Source organism: Puma concolor, chromosome C1, assembly GCF_028749965.1.
Source record: "Puma concolor isolate L17-30 chromosome C1, mPumCon1.1.hap2, whole genome shotgun sequence".
Taxonomy (NCBI): Eukaryota; Metazoa; Chordata; class Mammalia; order Carnivora; family Felidae; genus Puma; species Puma concolor.
In genome coordinates, this window is record NC_141674.1 from 212,326,141 (window position 1) to 212,348,258 (window position 22,118).

The 22,118-nt window shown below is 42.2% G+C and overlaps 1 protein-coding gene across 1 annotated transcript in view; it reads right to left on the minus strand.

The window, feature by feature from the left end:
• Window positions 1-1,804: 1,804 nt before the first annotated feature.
• SPHKAP (SPHK1 interactor, AKAP domain containing) overlaps window positions 1,805-22,118 on the minus strand; it is a gene marked incomplete at its 5' end in the record, with an annotated part of 164,036 nt that continues 143,722 nt past the window's right edge. Inside the window, 5 exon segments of the mRNA XM_086719842.1 lie at window positions 1,805-3,684; window positions 10,428-10,612; window positions 10,703-10,755; window positions 12,985-13,071; window positions 14,921-15,097. Of these exon segments, the coding sequence (XP_086575968.1) occupies window positions 3,541-3,684; window positions 10,428-10,612; window positions 10,703-10,755; window positions 12,985-13,071; window positions 14,921-15,097 (646 nt within the window).

Below are 22,118 nucleotides of genomic sequence, written 5' to 3' on the forward strand. Positions count from 1 at the left end.
ATTCAAACCTGTCTATACTCGACTGGCGTCCAAGTCGTGCTGATATGTCCTGGAAATCACTTAAATTCATCCCAATACCACAAGAACATTCTCAGGTCTGTGATCCAATGTTCTTACGCAGCTAAAATAAAAGGCAGGTTTTTTTTTTTTTTTTTTTTAAATAGAAAGTTTTACTTGCTTAAGGCTTAAGTCCAAAAGCAATTCCATAAAAAATCTCAAGAAGCTTAATATACCAGGTGGCATTCTCTGGTAAGCAAAGAACATTACGGTAGAACTGTGTTTCTAGAATTAGTGGTTGAACATCATTAGTTGGAAACGGAAGTTATCCACGGCCCATTAGCTTTCCCAGGGGACAAGGCCTTGTGGGAGGGACTGGGGAGGAGCCCATGGATGAGTCAGAGGTGGTCCCACGCTCCAGATGGCCTCACGGAAATACAGGTATTCGACCAACTGTGCTAGAAGCAGGGAGTGGTACTTGCTTGTCCAGGAAAGGGTGTCAGGAGGCCGGGGTCGCTCAAACCATTGCAGATTCCTAAAAGAGGCCTGTTTTCAGGTCATGCCTGTGGCTGGTTCCCAGGAGCTAAGCTCTGAGCCTTCCACTCCTGGAGGCTCCCTTCTGTACCTCAGACAAGGGCCCTTCAAATGCCCATTCTTTGCCTCATGAGTGATGACGAGAACTGCTTGTACCCCTCCCCAAGAAGCCCCTCCTGAGGTCAGGCTGAGCTCAGGACACAACGGGCTGTCCCCCACTGTCCCATCACACCATGTCTGCTGGGTGGGCTCGTCCATCCCACCCTCCACACCTGGCCCCTTTCTCGCTTATTCTCACTATAAAAGACAACCCCTTTTTGCTTCACGTTGAGACACCCGGCAGGTCTCACGGCTGGAACACTCTCACTGTTACCATAACCGCTGTCCCCCTGGGGTTGCAACAACCCCGCTCTCCTTCTTACTGTAATCCGTGCAAATAAAATCTCTCCTTGGCCACCGCCCAGGGTTGGTTTTTATCCGACATTACCCTCTGGCTGACTGGCCAATTCTTTATGTGAGCACGCTTATGCCTTCTTATTATGATATAAAGTGCTCGGAAGTCTCCGGGCCTTATTTGCCCCAATCCTAATCATGTGTTTCCTGAATGCAAAGGGCACCGATCCATTTACCTCTAAGCCTGATAAGTTTACCTCTAGTTTGCTGGAGTCTAGGTCAGTTTACCCCCATGCCTTGTTTGTCCTGGGCTTCTTTCTGCTATCTGTCAGGCTTCCTGGAAAGGCCGCAGCCCCTGGACCTTGGGAAAGTGGGAGGGGGTGCCTGGTGTTCGAGTTCCTGCTGGGATTCCCTGGACTAGAGGTACAGGCTCCCCTTCCTCCACCCTGACACCTCCTAGAGCCTCAGACTCCGCCCCTTCAGTACACTGTTTATATCGCTGGCTCCCAACTAGTGGTGATGTCACCACCCAGGGGACACTGGGCAATGTTGGGAGACATCTTTGGTCGTCATGACGGGAAGAAGTGTCCACTGGCATCTAGTGGCTATCGGCCAGGCATCCTATACCGCGTAGCACAGCCCCCTGCAACAAAGAAGTATTCAGCCCCGAATGTCAACAGTGCGAAGGTGGAGACATGCTGATTTATGTGATAATCGCTGACGCTAACAAATTTAGTCAAAGGACATTTTCTCATTCAAAAGTTGAAAATGGAACAGGAAAGCTTGTCCAAAGGATAATCTACCTTCATCCAATCACACGGGGGCCATTTTTTTCTAGGAGGCACCGAACGATTTTTGGACCGAAAAAAATGGTCAACCATTCGGCAACAAAAATTTATTGATTCGTTTGCAACATTAGGTACAACATGTATAACTTTATCACATGGTAACAATCCCGTATTTGTGCTTTGTAGGATAAGTAAACATTCATTCCGGCACAAAAAAGTCTACGCACAATATTCTGGGATGGTTTAAAAAATAAATCTATCCTTTTCCGTTCAGTAGCACAAAGAGCTTTCAGTCTGAGATAATGGATACATTTTACAATTTGACATTTTGTTAATGTGACGAGTTGAACACATATCTTAAATCGGGACTATTGATGTAACAAGTGCCTAATGAATTCTGGGGAGGATTCCGTGATGTGTGAAGAGGGAGGTACGGCTCCCAAGGAGGCTTTCTTGACATTTCAAGCTGTGGATGACATATAAGTCCAGCGCTGACGGCCTGGGGCCTTGTTCACATTTAAAATCACTTCACAAATTTTCAAAACAGAGTAAAAGCAAGATATTTAAGGAAATCTTTGATAAACACCTTCTCTGGTCAAGAAAATAAAAGCCGGTGTACCTCAGTTAGTTGAAGGGGAAGAGGATTTATTAAGGAGAAGTTAGATACGTCGGTTTTTCAAAAGAGTAAAGCTCTGTTTCTGAAAAACTTCAATGGGATAAGGTTTTCTTTTTTCCAAATTAAATGTCAATGTGTTTGAGTCAGGAAGAGTCTACGGTCCTAACGGGTTAGGTCAAATCCTGCGCCCGTCACCATATCATCCTGGGAGCAGGTCGGCCATACCAGTATCAATGCATTTATGATGAAACCACTGAGCTCAAGTGTCAAGATACAACTTAAGACGACAATCCTCTCATGTTGTATGAACCTGTAAGCTAACTCATATATTATTTAAGGTAATCATCTCTTCATAATTTACAATAAAAATAAAAGGAATGCTTATATTTTATATAATTGAATACACGAGGAGATTTTATCTCAAAAGATTTTTTTTTTTTTGATAGTAAAGTTTTCCCTTATGGTAAGAATTCTGTGATCATGTTACCCAAGTAATATAGAGACGGAAACGAGACAATTTTCAGTTTTTCTGTCTCTCAACTGAACACCAATAGTTTTCTGGTTAGTTGAGAATGCAGACACTATTGGGGGGATAGGAGATACTTACCAGTGAGCTGCTATGAATCAATGAAATCACCTGGGCAGAGGACATCGCTAGGACTCCTGCATTTCTCTTAATGTCCACTGATAATGGTCTGAAAGTGAAGATCTTTTATATCAAAATTCTGGAAATTTCTCACCCATATCTTAAGTGTTTACCTGGGCTGAGAGCCCCTTAATCAGCTCAAAAAAGTAAAATAAAAGTTACATCATAGTTTACAAAATTATTTTGACTAGTGACTTTGTTTCCAGTTGATTCACATAATTGGAGACATTACATGTCATTTTATATCATTAAAAATACTTAAGTACAGCTTTCCTGGAGTTTGGGCCGAGTTAAAAGCTTTTCGTTTGGGGTCCATTAAAATTTCTGCTTTTCCAGTGATTCTAATACAAGCTTTTTTTGGACTCGCTCACAGGTTGCCTTGATTTGTACCGATCTGTGTTTTGCTTTTCCTCAGATTTATTCGATCTGTGGCAGACTCGAACAGCAGATTTTGTATAGCTCTGCTAATGTGATGGGATGTTTTGAGGAGGTTTAGAGCATTTCAAGCAAACCACTGTAATCTAAGCTGGGAAAAAGGGAAGGAATATTCTAAGGGCATTGCTGCCCTATCCCAGTCCCAAGAGCCAGTCAAAGAGACTCGGGGTCCCCTCCTTCTGCTCCTCATGCATTTTGCAGTACTGAACAACCGCGTGAAAGATGTCTCCCACTTTCCAAGACTTCTGCTGAACCAGCCGCACGACATCTAGAAACTAAAATAAAGCACAGAATTAGGACTCATGTATCACAGATGAGCCTCAAAGTTATCTCATTCAACCCCTTTTCCAAAGCCAACAGCTCTCCGGGCTATTTTTTTAAATCTCTTGTGACAAGGGACTATTTTTCAGGACAGTCTATTTTCTTTTTAGACAATTCTGATTGTTAGAGAGTTTTTTCAAGTGAACTGGATTTTTCTTCTTCACAGCAGCTGCCTTCCATCGATTGTGGGAAAATAAATGGGATTCTTCTTTCAAGAGTCTATCTTTTGGATATTTCAAGAGTTTCCCCAGGTCTGAGCTGGACTCTCTGTGACAGGACTGTATAGCATAGCTCCCAGGACCTTCTATTTGTCTTACAAATAATCTTTCATTGGATGCATACATTTAGGCCAAGTAAATCAAGTGCTGACCTTTTGGGTACAGTCACTCATTGGCTCCCCACTCTGTCTTGAATAGTCCTCTCCCCCAGCATCACATTTCAAGAGACATTGGTTTTCCATTGTAAAAGGAAAAGGAAAGATTGGGGCATCAGAGAAAAGGGGAGAAAGGCTAGGATGTCTTTGCACGATTTGATTAATCAGACTTTTCCAGCGTTTACTTTCCCAGCTCTTACTGGAAATCTAGAAAGTAGGAGTTACCAGTAGAGAAGGCTTGAACATCAAGTTTCTGAGATCTCACTGAGAGAGGCTCATAGGTTGGTGACTTCTTTTCAAGATTTCCATCAAGGGGTCACCAATGGCCTTAGGCTAGACCCATCCCTTGAGGGTGTCGCCTCTCCCTTAACATGTCTTATAAAGATGCAGCCAACATGAAATACACAGAAATATAAAATTAGCCTCAGTTCCTTCTTTTGCTTCCTGTAGACTCTGGCTCACTGGGCTACCATTTCATTCCCAACTTTTATCTCGGAGTCATTGCTCTAAGAGACAAAGCTCTGGAGCAGATGCCAGTATTTGCCAAGCCCTTCCCAGGAGGCTGTTGGCCCCAGACCTTTCTGGAAGCCCAATTACTAGATTCTTTCCATCTATTAAGGACTTGCTGAAGTAGGATCTGCCACTGTGGTGATGAGCACAGGATGATGCTGACCGATGCCCCACCAGCTAGCCACTCTGCCAGTAGTTTGTGGAATAGTCACAGGCTAGAATCTGTTTCATGGTTTCTAAATACAATCTGATATCTCAATAAATCAGCTTTAAAAATGGTCTGGCACGACTAAATATAGACTATACTTGAGGCTCTGATGACTTAACCTCAGACATCAAGACCTTGAAACATCTGTGGGGCTGATGGACAAGAAGGTCTATACTCTTTTCTTCCTTCACTAAAAGGAATTTCTAAATAAAAATGCAGCTAAGATTGGACATTCCCAGTTTGTTGCTATAGCCTTTTAAAACCACGTGCAGGGGGCGCCTGGGTGGGTCAGTCGGTTGGGCGTCTGACTTCAGCTCAGGTCCGTGAGTTCGAGCCCCACATCAGGCTCTGTGCTGACAGCTCGGAGCCTGGAGCCTGCTTCGGATTCTGTGTCTCCCTCTCTCTCTGCCCCTCTCCGGCTCGCACTCTGTCTCTCTCAAAAATAAATAAACACTAAGTCCACATTCAGGTTAGCAGTTGGCCCTAGATCTTTCATTGTTCCTGTCCATGTTATTGCTTTGGTAATTTTAGAATCAGCTTTAGGGTGTCCTGGAGCTGAGTTTTTCATTCCAATGCAGTGAAAAACAAAAATCAAACATTTTCACTTCCTGCCACTTCACAGTCCATAACAATCAGGTTCCCTTCCTACATATCACAGTGGGCATTTCCTTGAGCAAATATTTTGTCTTAGGAAACTAAAATGGCTTATATCCTGTGATGGTGTCATTGACAGACTCACTTGAAGAGGGGTATTACGTAGAGGGCTTTTTATTCTCAGGTGCATTTGCTAAATTAGATCAATGGTTTACAAAATTATATGGTAGAGTCTATGGGAGTTGTTGCGAACTGTGAGATTTAAAAAAAAAAAACAGTCAACTTAGATTTCTGAAAGCAACTACCTTCTCTTGCTCCAAGGCAGAATTCCATTTTATGAAGTACAAGTGAGTTCGTTTCTATAACCACTCCTGCAATTACGGCCTGTAGAGTCGTGATTATCAGCCTTGTCTGTGGCCTAGAACCACCAGGGACCTTTAGAAAATTCCAATGTCTGAGCTTCATCCCAAGAGGAGATTCTGATTTAATTGGCCAGAGCAACTGGGTCTATAAATCTCCCCAGGTAATTCTAGTGCACACTAAGTTAGAGAACCATGACGAAAGTATTCAGTTCAAGCCGATTTCTTATGTTTATAAGTGAAGAAACTTAGTATCTATTATGCATTAATGTTGGCATTCTCCACCAAATTCATATATTGAAGTCCCAAACCCAAAAGTGATGGTATTGGGAGGCAGGGCCTTTGGGTGACAATGAAGTTTAGATGAGGTCATGAGGACAGGACTCCTATGGTAAGACTTATTCTCCTATAAGAAAGGGAAAAGAGACACCAGAGCTCATTCTCTACCATATGAGAACATAGGAAGGGAGAGGGCTGTCACCAGGAATGGAATCTGCTGGTACCTTGATGTTGCAATTCCCAGCCTCCAGAACTGTGAGCAGTACATTTTTGGTTTAAGCCACTCAGTCTATGGCATTTTGTTCAGGTAGTCTGAGCTGACTAAAACAGTAAAATCTTCCCTATTTTTCCTTCCTTTTTCTCTCTTACTGCTGTTCTACCAGTTTGCAAGTAGAATGGAATGACCTAGAGGTAAGGTCACTTCTCTTATGACCCTCACTTTCTTAGGAAGGCATGCATATGCCTTTTTCCTCTGTGTTTGTTTGTTTGTTTTTGCATCACCTCCAAGAAAAAGAAGTAATTCTCAAATGCATAAAAATGAGAAAGGCACTGATTTACAGTGAGGCCAGGCATCAGGCCACTCTAGCTCACAGGAGCTCGTTGGATTTAGAAAAGGAGCTAGAGAGCAATGATATTTTGGATCCAGAAGGAAAAATAATTGGCCAGTTTATGTCATTTGTTAAAAAAAAACAATTGTTGTCATGATTTTTTTTTACATCTTAAATTAAGTAGATTACATTTAACTGATGTCAGTCATTGCGAATTACATTTACAAAGTGTTTTAGATCTTTAGGCATTAGGATTCTCAGCAAATTTGCCCTGGAATTTAAGATAGTTAAAGTCCAACTCAAATTCTGTCACTCTTTCGGGCTATTTCTTATGGGAGGGGGTCTTGAACTTTGATACTCATCAAAATGGCTTCACTTGAGGGAAATTGTTAAAAATGTATACTTCTGGGCCCCATGGAAAGCGATCAGGGCTAAGAAACGACCTAAGAAGATGAATTGTAAGCAAGTGTCCCAGATAGTTCTGTGCACTTGGCTCATAGATTTCTCTTTATAACCTGAGTCTCCCCTGGATGACACTCACCCTACTCTGGGTCCCTCCTGAACTAGAATGGAAATTCCATGAGGGTAGGGAATTTTGTGTCCTTTGTTCCTCATATTCCCAGAGCCAAGAACAGTGCCTGGTATGTTGTACATGCTCAATGAACAGTTGATGAATGTTCCGAGTGCACAACTTTCAAGTGAACATGGCATTTTAATGAGTAGGGAAAATGCCATGAAAGAGAAAGCTTGAAATGAAAGTGTCACTTTTCAGAAAGGAGTGACACTACACTGGTCACCAAAAATGCTTGGCATTTGCCTTTTGAGTTGAAACGAGGCTGAAATTCATTATAAGCTGACTTTAAGTGCCCCTTGATTCCAAGGTCAATGGTGGGAAACATGAGCTGCTTTGGTATTCACTCATGATATCGTCTCCCCTTTAGTTTATGCCCTTTAGCTTCAGGCTGGGGCACTGAGTGGGAAACACACAAGTGGGAAAATTGTTAACTAAATTCATTTTTTTAAAAAAAAAATCAGAATTCACACAAATGGTGGCTTGAAGGGTAGAACTGTGAATGATATCTAACACTCTAGCGATGGTGGGAAAAATGACATTTCTGAACTTAACAGAGATGTTTCTTTAACCCTTTCCAAGCTGAGGAGGAGCAGTGCTACCCTTGTGTGACACGGCCCCGTGGGAGGCCACAATCTCTCTTCTGCACTACTGGAAACTAGCTACTTCACCAATGAAAAAAACAGTCAGAATCAGCACTTGAGTGTTCAAGTGCAGCACTGATAAAAGCAAGGATATAAAAATTTTGTGTAAGGGTTTGCTTTATTTAACCAGTTTGGTCTCAAACAACAAACAGTGCCCATTTATGGAGAAGCCACTCTGCAGAGAACCTTAACTGACTCTGAAAGAAATGAGAATATTTAGTTCCTAAAATTACAATCCTTAGAAATAAGCTCCTTGATCTGATGCTAAATTGCATGGGTAAAACATTACTTAATGTTTTTCTTGATAACACTCGTGGAGTGTTTATTTTCTCAGAAAAATAGCTATGACCAAAGACAGGCATCCCCTCTGAGAATTGAAAATTGGTGAGGATAAAGAAATGTCAAGTCAGGGCCTGATTTACATAATCAAGTTACTAATCAAGTTAGTGATACACCCTTTGTCCTTTCACCTAATGGGGATTTATGAGGCACGTATTCACATAGAGTCCTGTGTTATTTCTTCAAAATGGGGGATTGGATAAAAAGCTACTTTCTTAGGAGACCATCTGAAAATGGACCTAGCAATGCTCTGGAGATGAAGTTGGGAACCAGCCAGTCCTTCATTTTTCCAGGAATTTGAGGACGTCATTTGCCTGAGGAAGTTCTTGTTCCCCTCCCCATGGTAGGGAGTCTTTGGGATGGTGTACAGAAAGAGGGAGGGGTCCAATGAGGGGGGTTCTTTTGCCCCACTCTTTGCACCGTGCAGGCTAAAAGGTAAGATGGAAGGAGACCCTATTAAGTAGTGAACTACTCATCACCTTGCCAACAGAGGTATGACAAAATTCAGACGGCACAGAATGGTCGGAAGTCCTGGACATGAAGAAAAATATAAATTACTGGCTGGAGAGAGAGGCTGATGTGGGAGGGGCCAGTATAAATTAGGTCTCTGCAGTTTTTCCAGTGGCCAATCCCATTGGCTGGTGATACAGAAATGGGGAAGGTGTTCTAATTTCCATGTACATGGGCAAGATGATCAAGGATCTTTCATTTCAAGCTGCTAGATTCTGACAGTGAGAATTAAAATGCAATTACACATTAAAGAGAAAATCCAGATTGTAACTCCAAGATCATTTAGCTTGAGAGAGACACACTATTGAGAGGTTTCCAGGACTAGGCTGAGCCACCTTTACCATCCTTTCTCATGGGCCAGCCTCTCTGAATCCTGACTTGTCCATTAAAAAGCGACAGTAATAGCCATTTGGCTCTTCTCCCAGGGTTGTTGAGAAACAAGCTTAATGAATACGTGGAGGTACTTTGGGACAATAAGACATTCAAAAATGCACTGTGGCAGTGATAAGCAGGATCGTAAAACGGCTCCCAAGATTTCTGCCCTAATCCTCAGTACGTAGGATGAGATAATTACGCCCTTATTATGTTATTGTACATGGCAAAAGAGATTCTTTAGTTGATTTTGAGTTAATCAAAAGGGAGACTATCGGGTGAACCTAACCTACTTGCACAAGCCCTTTCAAAGCAGAGAGTTTTCTCTGGTGGCAGAAGTAAGGGACTGACTGTATGAGAACACGAAGGGGTCCACATGACAAGGAATGCCACAGCTTCTAGAGGTGGTCCCGCAAAGAAACAGGGTGTCAGTCCCACGGCCACGAGGACCTGAATTAGGACAACAACCTGAAAACCCTTGGAAGCTTGTTTTTCCCCACAGTGTTCAGGCAAGCGCTCAATCAGGCTGCCATCTTGCTTTCTGCCTTGCAAGTCCCTAAGCACAGAGCCGAGTAGAATTTACCCAAACTTCCGGCAACAGGGCTGGGAATCATTGTTCTAAGCTAGTAAATTTGTGGCAGTTGATGACACAGCACTAGAAAACGAATAGAGCAACATTATTATTAATGTGAACATTTGCAGAAGGGGCGTACTTTTAAACTGCGGGCAAATCGAGCTTGAAGACATTGGCAGATGAATTTGTGCGTCAATCTTAATCATTGAGATTCTACCACGGTTAGTGGGCAGTCTCAAAGATAGGGAGTTAGAGTGACAGTTGCTATTAATGTTGAGGTTGGCAAAGGGTCTATTCCCTGACTTTATACTGCTGGTAGGTGGAGAATGATCACGAGAAAGCCTGTCTAATGCAAACCTGTTCAGTAGGGACTTAAACATGCTTCTTCTTGACATCATGCCACAGTCTGTTTTAAATATCAATGTGGCCTCACTTTAGTTTCTTATATATATCAGGTCTTTCCCTTGTACCCTTTATTTAAATGAGTGTTATGAGGAGGTTGGTTCCAGAGCAAGGAACCATCAAAACAGAGCAAACAAACCAAGGAACAATCAAAAAGCCAGAGTCTGGAAGAGTTCCCAGCTCCTCAATTCACTTTCTCACTGCCACCAACGAGCCGAGACAAACTGAGGGTCAAAGAAACAGTTATTGTGATTTTAAGCAGGTGGAAGCTTTCAAAGTTCTAGCCACAATTTTAAGGTGAAAAGTCAAGAGCAAATCATTCAAAATTTAAGTGAGTTGACTGGGAAGTTACTGAGTTTCCAGCAGTGACAAAGCCACGAAGCTTTTTTCACATCCAAACACACGACATGGTACCTTTTCGATTCTGTTTTCCTGAGATTTCTTAAAGTAGATGGTGGGGATCCCAAGTTCAGAGGCTGCTATCCACTGCAGAGTGGCTCGAAGCTCAGCGTCAGGGCACTCTGGCTCCAGGTCAAAGTTGATCACCAGCAGGCTCCCCTGGGGACTGGCTGCTCCCACCTGCACTCCAGAGGTGCCTTCTGAACACAGACAAAACCTCAGTCTTATGATGCTTTCCACGGGGAGATCACAGGCAAATTGTGTGTCAAAATTATGGGAATGTGGCTTACCCTCTACGTTTTCTGACTGTCCTTTAAGAGTCTCCTTTTCTTCTACTAATTCACTTTGGGAGAAAACAACAGTATATGGTTGGTAATGTTTAGAAAGGGTAAGCTGCAAATGGATGATGAGGCAATGGGTCGTATTGATCTACAAGCTTCTGAAATTCGTTCTAGATCCATTGTTTTCGTAGAGTGGAGTAATACTGGGGAAATATCAATGTGGCTCTTATGTAGGATTATTGGGTCTGCAATCAATACCCTGGCCCTAAAAAAGAGGCCAGATTAAATGCATAGTTTTAGTGGGGATAATTGGTGGGGGAGACCGGAAGAAATGCATCCATCTATTCTCCTCAACTTCCCTTCCACAAACCTTCACCAGTTTGAACAGTCAAGGAAATATCTTGTAGGCCACTAGATCTGATTTGGGGATGTATCCTTCTTCTGTATTTGACTTTAAAGGTCCCTATTATTTAAAGTCCCTGTTTAAATAAAGGTCCCTGTTATTTAAAGGTCCCTATATTTCCATCCTGATACGATGATTTTTTTCCTAAACTATGGTAGCAACAAATCTGCATTTTAGTCTGAAATAAGGGATAAAACAACCAATGGGCTGCAAAATTGAGTTGTACAATGAAATATCTTAATTAAAATTGAAAATTTTCTTTTTCTTTCTAGCAGAAGGATGAAGGAGGCTGGAGGTGATAAAGAACTAGAGATAAAACCAAAGTATTTCATTAAAGTCATGGTCAATGTTTGAGGTGTTTTCATACAGCAAGTACTTGTTAGGAAGCCTTGATATAATGGTAGGATTCAGTAAGTGCTTCCAAAAGGAGAGCATATAGCTCAACAGTTGAAAGGAGGTGGCCATCTTGCAAAGACTGTGGTTGTCTTATATTTTTGTACAGTCTAGCAATTAGACTATAGCAGCTCCTAAAAATGTGTGTTTTTATGAGAGAGTATTCTCCCTTATATTTTCTATTCATGCTAAGATTTGCTGGCTATAAATTCCACTGTATTCCTGATGTTGAGAGAGAGTTTGGTTGTTCTGCCATGCTTACAGAATTACTTCTAGAAGCACGGCCAATTTCCCAAGGGTCTAGATTCTCTTCTACGTCTCTGCAAGTGATCTAAGTGAAATGGCGTATGGTAAGACAGTTTCTGCTATCGTGGAGCGGCCAGACATGGATATGGGTGGTGGTTATTTTGGTTTTCCCTGAGTGCATATAATCTGCGGGGTCCTAGGCTCAAACCCTAGGGAAAGATGGAAAAGGGTAGCTAAACAAATGCTTCCTGAAAGAGAAAAAATAAATTTAACCCAAAGTGATTTTTTGTTTGTTTGTTTTTATTTGGGTCCTACCTTAAAAAAACAAAGCAAACCCAAGCTAACGTGTATGTTCATCTCTACTTGTGACTAATGGCTCTATGGAACAAAGGGTGCACGGCGACCGTCAGTCGCTGAAGTACATACTCCCACAGGCCAGACACCTGATTACATAGTGAAGCAAAAATGATTTAGCTATAGAGAGCAACTGAGAAAGGAGATCAGGGAGCACTGTTAGTCTTGTAGTTCATTTTTATTTTTCTCAGATTTCAGAAAACTCCAAATAGTAAGCTAAGTCATAATGGTCAAAAATAGATTTCAATTCATTTACTTTTCCAGAATAATCACAAATTCTGGATGCAGTCCTGACCTCGCATTGTCCTCCTTTTCGGCACTGTAATTTACGTTACACATGTGCTTCTCTAAGTGCTATTTTCCCTTGGTCTTTTAGACCTTTTAGAAGGGTCCCAAGGTCGTGGGGAGCAGAGTCACTGCAGGGCAATGACCTGTCTCCATTGTAGCACCTCTTGGTATTAGACCCATTTAGTAGTGATTATCCCAGGTTTCTACGAGTAAAGGAAAAGCCGTTCATGTTACATTCTATTGAACAATAGTCTCTGTTGGTTGGCATGGTATGATCTAAAAGGATTTCTGCTTCTCTCTGTCCAATTAAGTAAAATGACATCTCTTTCTGATTGTATAGATAAGCTTTTTGTGAAATGATTTTATCAGAGGGGGCAGATTTGAAATCCAGAAGACAGTGGTAGGGTAGGGTAGGACCCGTGGTGGCCCTACCAGTGGTGGTAGGGTAGGACTATTCTAGGCCCTAGTTCTTGCTCCAGTGACATGGAACCACAGCAGCGTGGACATGATGATTCAGTGGTTGGGCACGATCTCAATGACCAAAATGGATTGCCAGATGGAGTTAGGGTAGCGGTGTCACAATCACTGCATCTCGGTGGCTACTTACTTAATCATGGGAGAAGATGGCATGCTTTCCTGATAAATGTCCAGGTCCACAGTGCCAAGACTGTTAGTGGCACTACTGTTGCCATTGCTGACAAAGCAAAAGTTTACATATTAATGCCTGTCTCCACCACCTGGCCACACCGCCGACACTGATGTTCTGCCATTTTTTTCTAAGAGGTCCTTCTTTGGTCCCCGGGAGAATATCGTTGGGGGACCCCTACATTAAGATTTTTTTCTGGACAGATTAGGGGGAAACGGCACAAAAGACGTTTTTGGCCCAAGCCAATCATCATCATCGTCATCATCGTCATTTTCGAATTTCTGTAGTGGTGTCATGCCTGATGGGCTACACCTAGTGGGTGACAATCTCCAGACTTTTATTTTCCTCATTCTAGGTATAGTGAGGATGTTTATCTGGCAGGAAGAGACTCCTCGGTGTTCCCATGGAGACCAAGATACTTCTGAGAATGCTGGCTGGGGAAGGTACCAGAATGTTCATCTGCCTGCTTGTTGACTTCTGACAGAAACCAGGGGACACGCGTTCTCCCTTTGCCTGTCACGGGATTTTTCTGAGGGGCGTTCCACAGAATATGCGCCTGGATCATTGTTTAACTATGGCACTGCAGAACTTACAAATGTGAAATTGGGCAATGCCAAAGTTTAATCAGCTCCTTTGTTGTAAAATCGTTGGGAAGCAATACCTGCTACCTTATGTATCGAGGAGTAGGAGGGCTGATGTATCATTTTCATGGGTTACACAATCAACATATGGTCTAGTTACTAGCTTGGAATTTATTTGCTGAAACACAGTTGACTTGAGCCAATTTTTTTTAGGCTGTGTCTGTACTTGCAAAATGGAATGCATCCAATTTTAGCAAGCTCACCGAGTTTCCTCATACTCCCACTATTTCCCAGTGACATCTCTTCCAAGTCAGGTTTTCAAAGGGTGAGTGCTGGTGTGTCATATGATGGGGCAGTCTTCCCTCGGGAGGACCGTGACTAACACACTAGACTCCTCCAGTTTCAAATTCCGGCTTTGGGTTTCGTGTGGGGCATCAGATATATTCACTGATGGAAATCTGATGACTCAAACACGTCGCTCAAGGTAATGAACCCTGTAAACTTCTGCTAAGACCAGACGTTGAAATTCTCTTTCCTCTCTATCTCTGTATTGTAATATTTCCCGCCAGTTTGGGGGGATTTTAGACAAAGTGTGTGACAATGTTAAGATTTCCTGGGTCTAAGCAGACCGAACTTCCAGAAATAAGACTGCCAAGGAGCCATTACACCCAGATGCATCTGTGTCCCATTTGCCCGTTGGCCTTTCTGGAAAGTCTGTGGAACTGGGCCAGTATCAAATAAGACTTAGGGCAGAAATGTGGAGATTCTTTCCGTTTCTACCTCACGGAGGGATAGTGTTCGGTTTATGTCTCTTGATGGGCTTGGGTCTTTCCAAATCTGATCTTTCATGAACTCCTCTCTTGCTTACCCAGAACAACAATATAGAGGTCAGGGGAGAGAAAGGGAGAGAAACAATTAGGCCAAACAACACAACACAATGTGGAAACACTTGCCTCATGTAAACCCAGTCTGGGTTGCATCTGAGATACAAATGAACCAGAGAGAAAGTATCAAACACACCAGGTGTAACAGCAGCCCTTATTTAAAAATTCTCAGTCGTTATCATTGACTGCACTAGCTGGGACTTGGCAGAGAGAGAAACACAGCTGACTCTTAACCTTGGCCAAGGTAATTAAAGGCACAACTGGATATTATGAAACCTCTTGGCCCAAAACATGACAGGCAGGCACCTTGATCTAGCGGGGAGCTTTCTCTCTTGCCCTGTTAGGGACCCTTTGCAGAGAACCACTTAGGAAGCATTTCCAGTATCTGTGTTGAGACCTGTTTCCCTGGGAAGTCAAGTCAAGAGCAGGTACCTCATGGATCGCTCGCTGAGCTGAAGAAAGCTACTGGTATCATGTGGATTGTCCTCCTCGTTGGTGAGCTGGGACCAGCTGTCCGTGCTCTCCCCACTGCTGCTGGGAAGGTTGGGAAACTCATCGGGGGCTCTGCCTTCTGCGGACACCTCCGCCTCTGCTACATCAAGGCCGGCACTGTAGATGGCAAGGCATCATTACCAAGAGCGGAGGCACAAGACAGAGCTTTTCACGAAGACCTTGCTGACTGCTCAGCGGGCGCGAGTCTCTGCCACAGTGAGGAAGATACCGTTGCAGACAAGCGCAGTCTTTCTTTTAGGCTGACCCTTCTCCTAGCACTCTCCGTCCCATTTTGCCTTTTCGAGATTACTCCCTTCAGTTGTCCCATCTCTTTATTTCATCTCCTTCTACTGACTCCCTCCAATCATTTCAAAAGCACGTCGAAACCCCCCGGGGCTACCTACAGAAGAATAAAGGAGGGACGGTAACATCTAAAATAGAGATACCCAGAGCGCCGTCTCCCAGAGATTATGATCCAATGGTTCTGCCAGGAGAGCAAGAAACCTGCATTTTAAACAACCACTGCAGGTGATTTTAATGCAAGTGGCAAGTGGAGCATGCTGGGAGAAAAACACCCACCCGGTTCTGGAGGTTTACCAAGTCGGTTTGTCTCTAAATGCCTCTGAACACATTTTGCATTTGTAGCTTACCTTTCTTTCCCCTCTTTTTTTTTTTAAAGCTTTTATTATTTTTTTTTAAATATGAAATTTATTGTCAGATGAGGAGGGCACCTGTTGGGATGAGCACTGGGTGTTGCGGCTTCCCTTTCTGTACCATCCTCTCCCTTTGAAACCTCTGATGGGTATCAGTATTGCCTTTCTGGGTGCTTTTTTAGGTCAGGTAGCTCTCTAAAGCCTTTAACCCCTGATCTGACAGGCTTTTCTCCTCACAGCCTTTCCTCCCCGGCCTCCCATGACTTTCTGCCTCTCTGGTCACACCTTGCCCGGAGCCTGGTTCCCTGGGTTTCCTTTCAGTGCCACCATCACTGATGGATTCACTGCCCTCCTTTCCAGTCTGTCCTGAACAATTTCCTCTACTCTCTCTCCTGCCTCTGAAAATAGCTTCTGAACTTGAACTCCGGCCAGGGCCCCTCTTCCTGCTTCTGGGGGCTCTTTTTTTTCAGCTGGTCTCCTGGAAACATCCAATCTGTCTCATTAATATTTTGAAATCAACATATCTAAAACAAATGCTAATTGCCCTCCTATCCCCTTCCCATGTGCTTCAATTTCCATTGATCTTGCCTTCTCTATGCTCATGAAATTATCTTAGTTTAGGTCGTTCCGAATTGTTAGAATTTAGATTTGGAAGGAACCTCATAGATTTGCTGTAGATTGGGATGCAAAAGCCCAGTGAGGTTAAATGACTTGTCCAAGGTTGCAAAAAGAATGGGTGCCACGGGCGCCTGGGTGGCGCAGTCGGTTAAGCGTCCGACTTCAGCCAGGTCACGATCTCGCGGTCCGCAAGTTCGAGCCCCGCGTCGGGCTCTGGGCTGATGGCTCAGAGCCTGGAGCCTGTTTCCGATTCTGTGTCTCCCTCTCTCTCTGCCCCTCCCCCGTTCATGCTCTGTCTCTCTCTGTCCCAAAAATAAATAAACGTTGAAAAAAAAAATTAAAAAAAAAAAAAAAGAATGGGTGCCAGACATTAGACCTCACGTTTTGAGACTCGTGGGCTTTGTTCCGTTCCTCCTCGTCCGCACTGTATCATACTAGCTTCCTAACAATTGAGCCCCAACCATTTCTCTCCACTTTCAACCATACGATCCAGCAATTCCCCGTTTAAGAATTTATCCCCCCAAACCGAAAACACTAATTTGAAAAGACCAGTGCGCCCCTATGTTTATCGTAGCACTACCTACAATAGCCAAGATATGAAAACAACATAAATGTCCAGCAAGAGATGAATAAAGAATATGTAGTAAATATATACAATGGAATATTACTTGGTCATAAAAAGAACAAAATCTTGCCATTTGTGATAACATGGATGGAACTAGATGGTATTATGTTGAGTGAAATAAGTCCGAGAAAGACAAATATTATATGACTTTACTTTTATGTGGAATCTAAAAACAAAACAATGCTGGAGAATCATGTAGTGAGGCTTGCAACACAGGAGGGAAACCTCGAAATTATGAAGCTTGGAGTTCATATAGGAATTGCTGTTGACACATTTGCCCCTCCTCTTCACCAGGGAGAGGTGAAACAGAAAGAGCGAGAGGGAGAGAGGGAGGGAGAAAGAGAAGGAGAGAGAGAGACAAAGACAGAGAGAGGGAGAGAGAGAGATCCCTTATAAACAAATCCAAACGTTCTCTGCAGAGAGGACGAAATGGTCTCTACTTCACCACCCTGGATTGTAAACAAATAGCTCCAGAAATATAAATCTCTGCATCTCTCTAGAAGTCTCTGTCTTTAGGGCTACCATCCAATCGTTCTTTGATTGCCAGTGCTCTTTGCTCAGAAAGCCAAATGTACAGGATTGTGAACATGCTCCTGGAACCCTTCTCCTGACACTACATACAGAGTCGTCAAAACCTAATAGCACAGGAGACAAGGACACCAACAGACTGCAGGCAAAAAGCAAGAGTGTATCTCTCAGGTGATAAGGAAGAATACAGCTGGTGTCATGGATATGGAATGCTTTTCTAGGCCATTGCACGCTGACTGTAGACAATACTGGCTGTTGCCAGCACACTGGGAATTACCATGGGGCGGACAATTACCTTGCCAAGGTTGTACCCTCCCTCAGCGAACATCCAAACAACCAGCTGATACAATGACACAAAAGGCCTCTCGTTGTCTCCCCTGGCACCAAAGAGACGGATCCTTCCACCTGCGGCATTTCCCGCAGGACGTGCTGAAGCGTCCGTTGCAAACACATTTGGGGGCATCTTCTCTCTGTACAATCTTACCTTTCCTACCTCCCTACAGATGTATGCACACCTATCTCTGGAGGGCACTCCCTAACAGATTATCTGCCCGAAACTCCCCCTCTTAAGGTCTGTTCCCAGGAGATGCAACCCAAGACACTTCGTCTCTTTCATTCAGAACAGTATCCTGGGCTGCAGAAAAGCCTAGGTAGTTCTCTTCAATCTCGGGATTCGTACCATTATCCTTTCTCCAAAAATGGATGCATTTTAATTTCTTAAAAAAGAGTTCTGATGTAGAGAGTAGGACTTCAAATATATAAATTCTGGGGTTTAATTAAAAATCTCCTTAGTTGATATATGAACTTGTGACCTAGAAAATGTCACAAAAGCTCTGGATCCTTGCCTCTAAGATTCCTCCCCACGGCATTCTGGATAGGTACAGCCTTAAGGTGTGGCTCTTTCTCACATGCTGTGCTACTAACAGTTGCTGCAAAAAGGTTTTCCTTTCTAACATGTCGAGATTTTTCCAAACTGAACAGGGAGAAAGTGAGACAGAGGCTGCACCCAAAAAACATTTGATGAATTTAATTAAATTCAAATGAAAGAAAAGTCTATTGAAGCTAACTATTCCCCCAAAAGGGGGGTAAATAAGCCAAGTACTGAGCACAAAGGAGACGCTTCTAAAACCATCTGTTTGCTCATTTAACATGAAACTTCCGAGACTAACTGTTTACTAAGTTAGGACCTTGCATTATTAGAAGAATTCATTCCAGGATATTTCTTACTAAAGCAGAAGCTAAATCTCAGTGATTGACATTGAACATTCCAGGTTAAAAATGAGTCTGTCAGCATATTTTATTTTATCTAATTTCATGCTCTATTTACAGTAAATCTTATATTCTGTGTCACATAACTGGGAAGTCGAAATGAATAATGATTATCTAAAACACCGGTTTTCATTTTCTTTCGAGAGGAATATACAGCTTTGCTCATTTATTTGTGAATAATGCACAGATGTGTTATGCAGATGTATGTATATGGCCTTTCCCCCACTTCTGATTTTATATTCACACATAGAGCTTTAGAGGACCGGTTGTAATATGCTATCAAATTCAACTGTAGAATTTCTGAGTTAGCAAGGACCTCAGAAATCATCGAGCCGAATGTTCCTCCACCTTAATTTACTAGTGAACTACTGTCATACCTGATTGTACTGTCGTGCATGATTTTTGCCACGCCTGCATTCCCTCCTGTATTATATTAATAATAAAAATTGTAAGCAACCAGTTTATGTAATCTAAAATGTTTATTTTAAACCTAAATGTTTATTTTAAAAAGAAATTTTGAGTCATCACTGTAAATAGAAAATAGAAATCACTTGCCATAGGTAGAAGGTAACAATAAACATGGAACTACATTTACAAGCTCTCTTTCCAATGGGTCATGTCATTGTTTAGTTATAAAAAGTTCATTGAAGGGGGAAATCATGACAATCAAGCATCTACATTTTAAATATTTCATTTTAACTTTAAAGCATAAAAATGTCCTTAGTCACCAATCTTTAAACCAATGGATAGGGGCGCCTGGGTGGCGCAGTCGGTTAAGCGTCCGACTTCAGCCAGGTCACGATCTTGCGGTCCGGGAGTTCGAGCCCTGCGTCGGGCTCTGGGCTGATGGCTCAGAGCCTGGAGCCTGTTTCTGATTCTGTGTCTCCCTCTCTCTCTGCCCCTCCCCCGTTCATGCTCTGTCTCTCTCTGTCCCAAAAATAAATAAACGTTGAAAAAAAAAAATTTAAACCAATGGATAATATAGAAGTGTGTTGATAATTTCCAAATATTTGGGGGGGATTTCCTAGATTTATTTTTTTGTTATTGATTTTATTTAATTTCACTGTGATCACAGAACATACCCTGTAATATTCAAAACAGTATACTGACTGCAGAAAAGTCTATGTAGTTCTTCCATTTAAAAAATTTTATTAAGACTTTAAAAAATTTTTTTAACATTTATTTATTTTTGAGAGACAGAGAGAGACAAAGCACGAGCAGCGGAAGGACAGAGAGAGAGGGAGACAGAGAATCTGAAGCAGGTTCCAGGCTCTGAGCTGTCAGCACAGTCCCTGATACGAGGCTTGAACTCATGAACTATGAGATCATGACCTGAGCCGAAGTCGGACACCTAACCGACAGAGCCACTCAGGTGTCCCTAGGAGTTATTTTATGGCTTCGTGGTCCACTCAGGTTAATGTTTCAAGTACACTTGGAAAAAAAAAATGTATTCTCAGAACAGATGAACATAAGGGAAGGGAAGCAAAAATAATATAAAAACAGGGAGGGGGACAAAACAGAAGAGACTCTTAAATATGGAGAACAAACAGAGGGTTCCTGGAGGAGTTGTGGGAGGGGGGATGGGATAAATGGGTAAGGGGCATTAAGGAATCTACTCCTGAAATCATTGTTGCACTACATGCTAACTCATTTGGATGTAAATTAAAAAACAAAAAGTGTATTCTGCTGTTGTTGGAGTGTTTAATTAGTGTTAATTAGGTCAACTTGATAGAGAAGGTTGCTCAAATCTTGTATATCGTTATCGATTTTATGTCTACTATTGTATCAGTTCCTGAGAGAAGGGTGTGAGATTTCCAATCCTGATTGTAGATTTGTCTATTTCACCCTCCAGCTCTATCAGATTTTGTTTCATGTAGTTTGCATTTTTGTTATTTAGGTGATTACATATTTATAATTACCATCTTCTTGATGGATTGGACTCTCTATCATTATAAAATATCCCTCCTTATCCCTGATAAAATTTCTTGTCCTGAAGTCTACCCAGTCTACTATTAATATGCCTACTTCATATTTCTTATATTTCTTTTCCCATTCTTTTACTTATTACTTATTTATGTCTTTATGTTTGAAATACATTTCTTACAGACAGTTATAGTAGGGTTTCACTTTTATATTCAGTCTGAGGAAATGTCTTTTTAATGGAAGTATTTAGACCATTGAGAATTAACGCAATTATCAATATGACTGGGTTTATTTTATTTTTTTAACATTTATTCATTTTTGAGAGACAGAGAGAAATAGAGTGTGAGTGGGGGGAGAGACAGAGAGAGAGGGAGACAGAGAATCTGAAGCAGGCTCCAGGCTCCGAGCTGTCAGCACAGAGCCCGACGCGGGGCTTGAACTCACAAACTGCGAGACCATGACCTGAGCCAAAGTCGGACACTCAACCGACCGAGCCACCCCGGTGCCCCTGACTAGGTTTAAATATATCATCTTGATCATTGTTTTCTATTACTCTCATCTGTGCTTTGTTTCTGTTCTCCTCTTCTCCTGCATTTCTCTGGGATTAACTGAACACTTTTTAGCATTCCATTTTATCTCCACTATTGGTTTATTAACATAGCTCTTTGTTTTATGTTTTTAGTAGTTATTCCAAGGTTTACAGTATCCATCCAATTTATCACAGTCCAACTTCAGATTACATTACACAAAGTCACACAGAATGGAAGATTCTTAGGAAAGTATATTTCCATTTCCCCCTCCCACCCTTTGTGTCATAACCGACATATATTTTAGTTCTACGTGTCATAAAATATTTTTTTCATTGTAAATAATTATATTTTAAAGAAACTTTAAAGTAGAAAAGGTGTTTTATATTTACCTACCTACTTCATAGTTGTGCAGTCCAAGTTTCCGTCAGTATCGTTTTTCTTTAGCCTAATGACTTCCATTAGCATTTCCTTTTGTATAGATCTCCTAGCACATGTTCTCTAAGATTTTGCTTGCATAAAAAGTTACTCTTTAGCCCTTATTCTAAAAAAAAAAAAAGGCTTTATTTTTTCAGAGAAGCTTTGGGTTCACAGTAAAACTAAGTGGAGAGAACAGAGTTCCCATGTGCCCAGCCCCTGCACACCACAGCCTTCTCCACTATCAACATCTTGCACCAGAATGATACATTTGTTACGATCAATGACCCTATATTGACGCATCATTATCACCCCAAATCCATAGCTTCCGTGGGTTCACTTCCGTGTTGTACACTTTATGGGTTTGGACAAATGTATAATGACATGTATCCACTGTTATAGTATCACACAGAATGGTTTTATTGTTCTAAAAACCCTCTGGATTCCATCTTGTCATCCCTTCTTCCCTCCTAACATCTGGCAACCACTGAGCTTTTTACTGCCTTTTCCCAGAATGTCGGAGGGTTGGAATCATACAGTATGTAGCCTTTTAGATTGGCTTCTTTCACTTAATATGC